Here is a 7,630-nt window from a genome sequence, read left to right as displayed (position 1 = left end):
TGTATCGTGAATCGTATTGATACGTTGCACAGATGTATCGTTTCATCCCTAATAAGCACCAAATATACTGACTAAATAAAGATGCATTTACCAAATATAAAGACATAAGAACCTAGCATAAAGAATGATGCGTTGAACACCGAATATATAGTCACGTGCAATAAATCTTATTATTGACACATTATCCAACATATTGAGAAAACCGCCTCAAACAATAACAATACACTGGCATTTGATTACAAAACTGCCGGATTAAATAAAGTAGTGACCGTATGTAATGTTAAAATTATGGCATATAATAAGCAAACCACAACAAATATTAATAAAATCATTACATATGAATATAAATATTATCATTAAAATAAGGAAACACAACATAAGACATATATTGTGTTCATATCCCAAAATGTGTATTGAGAAATACACAGAAAATTCTCAGACTAGACGTGGTTACGATTTCTTTTTAATAACTCCAAAGAAGTACCAGCAGCTACACTGTATTATTTATTCTTATGTAAAACCGAGTTGTTCCCGAAAATGTGGCTGTTGCTCCAGTTTGTTACCAGTTACTCACTTTTACAAAGTTTTGTTTGATGTTTGGCATTTTGATTAATCAGTGTCACGTGTAACAAGATTTGATGTATTACATGCTGTTAAAAAAAGCTATTATCGATCTTTATGTATAAACATTATGTCTATCTATAGTAATTTTGTAGTATGGAAGCTATATATAAAAAGAGTTCCAATATCAAGTAGGACTCTGTTTAATTGCCTTCACCTGTTAGTATTACTTGTTACAGAAAAATGGGGAAGAAAACGTGTATATTTGCTGTCTTATTTATATGCACGTAAGTTGAGAATGTAGACAAACGTTTGATTCATGTGATTTAAAACTTTTTTAATTTCGGCATAATTACTGCTTGCATTGTGGAGAGTTAAGTGTATCACATATACAATGTGATACACTTAAAGCTACAACGGTAATATAGATAGTTGCCCTCCTGCAACAATTTTTAAATAGGATTAATATTGTGCAACTGTTTAAGACGGGTAGGTTTCCTTCTATATATGCCAGATACAGCTTTCAAACGCCAGATACAGCTTTCAAACTGTGATCTACACCGCTGGTTTTGGAAAGAAACTGTGGAGAGTGGAGAAATATAACTATGGATCAGAGGGCAAGGGAAATGGTTGGGTGGTTTTAGGAATTTAATAAAATTTGTTGGATAAAACTAGTTTTGATTTTAGTATTAAGTGCGTTACTAAATGTTATATTTCTGCCATTTCAGACACTTTCTACCACAAGGGAGTACTCACGGACAACTGAGGTAAATTGTATAGTCCAAATTTCATTATTCCTTTTAACTTTCCTTTTATCTTCTTCTTATTGAATTAATGAAAATAGTGTTTTAAAAATATGTTCATCCAAAAATATTCCCAATAAATACACTTATGCAGCTGCGACATTCGGATGTGTTACGATGTCAAACCATTTCACCAAGTATTAAATTTACCCGTTTTGACATGGACATAATACATCAACTGTATCAGTTAAATAGTTAATTTGAGCTTAATGTTTCTCAGTAAAATAAAATGTTATCTTAAGTAAGGAAACTTTAACCTAACAGCACCATTTTTAGGTTCATGTAGTACAGAGTGGGATCCTTCTAATGATAAAAGTATAGTGGAGCTAGCACGTCTTCAGACAAAAACATTCAGGCCGCTAATGGACCAATCAGAAAACATGAAACACTTAAATGATAAATTGCAAAATACAGACTATTAAACTAAATCAATTTGAGAAAAATAAGAATATGTGAAATCATTGTTCTCCGAGTTACTTAACTTCTTAAGAACAAAACACTAGATTCTATGAATTTTTGGAAGGTACTTGAACATTCATGTGAAGCATTATGTTATCTGTGTACAGTTATATTTGTTGCTAGAAGGAGTTCACAAGATTAATGTGTGAGCATTGTTCGTCAATATCAGGTGTAGTTTGAACTGATACTATTGAAGAACCAGACTATGAAATAGTTCCCATCCTGCGGTACGTATGCAAACACGACAAAGTAATGTAGATAGCGCACATTTACTAATGGTTCTTTTGTTGCCTATTTCAAACGTTTTACTCAAAATAAAATGTGTGAAACACGAGACCAGTCTATAAATCCTAGTCAGAAATAAATGGATTAGTTAGACACGTGGATTTAAAGCACTCCTGTTTTCTCACGGTGTTTTTGGTCATTTACTTGACTGAAAGGGGGCTGCTTATACTTGACTGAAAGGGGCTGCTTATTCCCTTCAATATCGACATAAAATCATGTGCAATGAGGATGCCAGTGTCACCATTACTGCCGACACCAATCACCAAATGGGAATTTTAGTTCGCTGTTGGGTGGGAAGGCGTTTAAAGGTATCCAATGATACTTGCGCAGACAACATAAGGATTCTCGGATAGTGTTTACCAACAAACATGTGCTATACTAATCTAATTAACATGGAGTACATAAAACTGTGCTATACGTTTACTACATATGCGATTCGTTGTCATGATTTTGAAACGTTATGATATGGGACATACATACATATATATGCAATTTCATTATTATCAAAGCGTTGGTGTTACTGCCGACACCAATCACCAAATGGGAATTTCAGACTCCTATAATCTGAAGCTTTTGTTGCGTCAGTAAAGAATTATTGTTTACCTTGCTGATGATAATTAGTTGGCTGTTGGGTGGGAGGGCATTTAAAGGTATCGACTGATACTTACGCAGACAAAATAAGGATTCTCGGATGTGTTTTACATGTGCTATAATCATGTAATTAACATGGATTACATAAACCTGAGCTATAAGTTTACTACATACGCGATTCTTTATCATGCGTTTGAAACTTTATGATACAGAGACATACATAAATATATATTCAATTTCATTATTATCAAAGCGTTGGTGTTTCATGAACTGTATTAATTGTTCCAGCACGTATGACGTTGACCTACATCCGAGATTATTAGGGATGTTTACGCTGACGGATCAAACTCCAAGGGATGGTTATATTAGTATCGACGAATTCGTCCGCGTCATGATGGAAACAGATTTCAATGGTAGATAGAAACATGTTCCTTTCATTATGACCTTTTTGCTATTAGTGACACGATTTAATATCAAGCAAAACAGTCAAACCCTGCGACAACGATAACGCTTGTATGACGCGATAACATAAGTTCACAGATTCATGCTTATTTTGACTAAATTACAGTACGTACAAATATATTTTGACCAGCATAATATCATTGCGATACGTTTAACGGTAACGTGCTCAGTTAAAAAACTAATGCTAGATATTGAAAACCTAGCGGAATCAAAGCCCAACGTTGACATCTTACACACCGATATTTCATTAAAGGGGTGGGGGTGGAGATGACTATCGATATTCAATTGCCAGAAATTAAAGTTAATCTGATTGACTTGTCTGAGCAGCTATCTACGAATTCGATGGACCAACACACTTTGATGCCTAAATAAACAAGTGATAGCTGCTATACAAATTACCTTATTAGCATATGACTGCGTGCAATTCGAGACACTCTTCATGTTGGTAAAACCTTTCAGTCATACAAGTCAATAACTTTATTTAGTCTGCTTGATAAATCACTGCCATGTTTTAACAGCTACTAGCTTTTCTAGCTCAGCCTATTGATTTAAAAATGGCCCCCTAATAGAGCAGGAAGGAACACATTCAAAATATGTAATACATATATTTAGGTGCTTATTTTATTTTGTTTCGTTTTCTAATTTTTGTTTCTAGGGTTTTCTCCAGTGGGGGGGTGGAAGACATTTTAAATATTGAAAGGTAGCTTAAAATTGCTAAGCTAAATCACATTTGAACATTTGTACATCTGGTGACTATATTACATATCATTTTTCACCTATATTCTTATGTAAATTGTATCTGTCATCCATTTTGTTTCTTATCTGATATATTTTACATGTCAGGTGATAACTGCATCTCAAGAAAAGAGTGGATCGATGTTAATGTCGGTATCGACCTTTTTGATGCAGCGACTGCAAGCAGGATATTTGACGGATTTGACGCCGACAAAAATGGCGTTTATACCATATTTGATATCATAGCCTCGTTCCATAATTTTGATTCAGCAATCAGTAAGTAAATCTGTAAACTTTACAAATTGCTAATATTCGTTTCATCCGTAGATATGCATCCACAGGTTGACAACCTTAACTGCGTTCACCAGCCCAAACTCGTTTTATACAACTTCATGACACAAATATTGCCTCCTCAAATACAGAATAGTTGATCTGGTGGACATTACACTGACAAATTTTGACTGAAATTTTAAGTTCAATTTACAAGGATATGACATAGATGCCTTTCAATTCAATTTATTCAATATATTTTCGATTCGAATTTGTTTCCAACTATATTATTGATGCTAGTAGTGGTATATTTGTGTTAAAAAGTGGTATAGTCATAAAAATAGCTTGCAATATTAGATCGAAATTGCAATTCAAAGACGATGTCTAATACATTTAGTGAAGGAATAAATACAATTATGAAAACGCGAAATGAAATTCCAACAGTTGATAGGCAGGTTAAGTCGATTTTTGAAGCGATATATTTAAAATCATATTATAGAAAAAAAACGAGCATAAGTACAAGACTAAAAATAATGACAGTCTTATAACACAAGTTAATGAACCTGCATGTGAGTTAAATAAAATTTAATATTAACCAAACTGAACCAGGGTTTATAGTATTGACACTAGTTTCCTTTTAAAATAGCTTTAAAGTTTGATGACGTAATCATTTCTGGGTTTTTCCTCAAAATTTGCTTAGAGTTCTCGTGTACATCATGATAATACAATTCTCCATTTCAGTCTTGAATGGACAACAAAATTGATATTTTTACTGTGTTTCATCTATGCTTTTTATCTCGGGGATATATAGAATTCGGTTGTTAAACAATCTCTTCTGTCCAAAAGTTTCAAATTCCTCATTAGATCACATTGTTGCAACATCATTTACTGCTTCTATTGCATGATTGTGAACCTCATCAAGGTCATCTGGATAATTATAAAGTATATAACCAGGCTAAAACAATAAGGAAGTCACTTGAGCTAGACTCAGTAGTGCTAATGTACCTAGGTAGTGTAAATGTATTTCGATTGGAACAAAGAAACCATCAAATGCAAGAAAAGACGTATAAAAACCTGTAATTTCCATCTCTTCTCCTCTTGGTATAAACGCGACCCAAAAGTCAAAGATATCTTATTTTGATAGATAAAGGTGAAGATATATATCAAGTCCGTTGTTATTTTATCAATAATACCACTTGCATCAAATGGAATTGCAAATGGTCGCCAAAGTTAAAAAGTAGCTGAAAACAAAAATCGAAAGTTCCAGATGTGTTATTAGGAAACCAAGAGTTTAGCATGGCAATATCTTGAGATGAGATGGTTCCTACAGCTGTTAATTCCCACTACTTGAACGGAATGACGATCAACATAGAAGGACAACCTGGGAGAGAAAAATACCTTTCAAAATCCAATCAATTTCATAGAGTTTAAAATATTCATTCATTGACAAAGAATACGTTTTGTTTTATGGTATTGCAATATTAGAATACACCAATAATGATTTAAAGCATTACATCAACGACAAGAATGAGACACGACCTTTCAGATTTCGAAGAAGAATGTATTGATATTAAATCCGTAATACTCAATTCAAGCGCTTTCCTACTCTTCACAATAATTGCACATTGTACATGACTGATTAATTAATATTATAAATTGACATATAAACATCAAGTAAAGCGTATATGGATTCCTGGGTTTTAAAACCTAGTGTTCATTTTCGTAGACGAGATTAACGATACCAATGACAGTAACTAATACTTGATAGTCATCGCATTTAACAAATATTTTTGAAGGCTGGTTAATTTTATATGCTTCAAAATAATCTATACAGATAATTACAAAATAGAACCATTCAAAGGTTAATGATCAGATTAACAAGGAGATCAAGAAGAGAGGAAGAGAACTGTTTTCCACGAAATGATTCTAATGTAATTATTTGTATTTCATGTTATGTCAATGGCAGGATGGGATAAATATGTTACAATGATAACCTGGATATTGTTCGAGCAGGATATCCAAATCCACAGACTGTGGACATTACTATGACCTTACCTTTTCTTTTCAATAGCCTGTCTTTGACTGCCTCTTTTCTTATTTTAGGAAAAGATGGAAGAATGTCTTGCTACGAATTCCTCATGTCTCTTGTTCATAATATCAGAGCACCGCCGAACAAGATTATATAATGTACAAACGTTCGCTGTCTTTGAGCAAGAAAGGGCAGTATGTATTCACCATATGGTGATATTATATTCAAGCTGAGACTTTTATGGCAGTAAACTAATTAACCAGATACATATCGCGTACATATGTTTGAATATTATGGAAAATATCTTATTATATTGGCTTATATTATTTCATGATAAATATAGGCCTATGTCATTTGCGATGGATGACCTTTAAGCGTAGGTGTGCAAAGAGATAAAAGTATAAAGTCTAACGTTAAGACAACTTGTCGTAAGAGACCAAAGACCTAACATTTGATATTTTAGATAATCAAATTACATTCATGAAAAGTTTTATTGTTGCAAACTCCATTGAACGTCCCTGTTTTGTTGCTTTCTTTCTCTCACTCACTCGAAGTAGTCATTCTTGAACAAAAACATATTGAATGTACATCACAAACGATACACACGCATGCATACACGTACACCGTGCACATTTATTCTCGATAATATGAATTATGTACATTAATATTACAGATAACCAAGCAAAAATTACAATTTTCAATCAGGTTGTGTTATGACGAGAACCTATGCAACTGAATTTGTGTCTTTATGTGTAAAACACTTTCGTCCTTAAACTCTGACTTTATCTAGTCATCATAATCCATCCTACCAGTAAAAGAGGTAATACGCCAAACCGTTATGAATACGGACATATTTTTGTTTAGAAAAGCGAGGAGATGGAGAATTTAATGCAGGTGTCTGGGAAATAATATAAGCCACCAATACGCACAAATAGAATTTCCTTCAGGAATATGTACAAAATAATCACTTTGTGTCTAACTTACAAGATCCTAGTGTCGTTTGTAGCACAAAGAGGTTAATAGGTGAGGCATTTATACCCAGATTGACTTTGAAATATATGGGTTGGGGTGGGTGATCGTCCTCGCTTATTTTGAAACTATTCAATCCATATCCAAATATCAGCTTGAAAACAACAATTTACACATAAATTTAATGTTCAATTAAAACTTATTATCTATATTAACTCGAAGGACTTCATTTGGTTTGTCTCGTTCTGCCTATTGGATAGAACAACTTAATAGAGGTGAAACGATTCACCTCTGCCACGTATCGATACGATTCACGATACACAGCCTGAGATACGATATATATCGATACACTTGATGGTCCTTCCGTCTCTGATAGGTAGGTGGTACCCTTTGGTATGTTAACATACTGGTTGTATTTCCAATATGCAGATTACAGATAGAGATATAGTTATCATATATTTATATG

The 7,630-nt window shown here is 33.4% G+C and overlaps 1 protein-coding gene across 1 annotated transcript; it reads left to right on the top strand.

Annotated features, from left to right (window-relative positions):
• The first annotated feature begins 804 nt into the window (after window positions 1-804).
• LOC149782282 (uncharacterized) lies at window positions 805-6,352 on the top strand. The gene is made up of 4 exons (XM_089935110.1): window positions 805-848; window positions 2,988-3,112; window positions 4,005-4,172; window positions 6,270-6,352. The coding sequence occupies exons 1-4, from the start codon at window positions 805-807 to the stop codon at window positions 6,350-6,352; spliced, it is 420 nt and encodes a 139-aa protein (XP_089791236.1).
• Window positions 6,353-7,630: the final 1,278 nt, after the last annotated feature.

This window comes from Sinohyriopsis cumingii, chromosome 15, assembly GCF_028554795.1.
Source record: "Sinohyriopsis cumingii isolate HCF-2022 chromosome 15, ASM2855479v2, whole genome shotgun sequence".
Taxonomy (NCBI): domain Eukaryota; kingdom Metazoa; phylum Mollusca; class Bivalvia; order Unionida; family Unionidae; genus Sinohyriopsis; species Sinohyriopsis cumingii.
The sequence above is the reverse complement of the archived record's forward strand: the minus strand, read 5'-3'. Positions and strand labels throughout refer to the sequence as shown.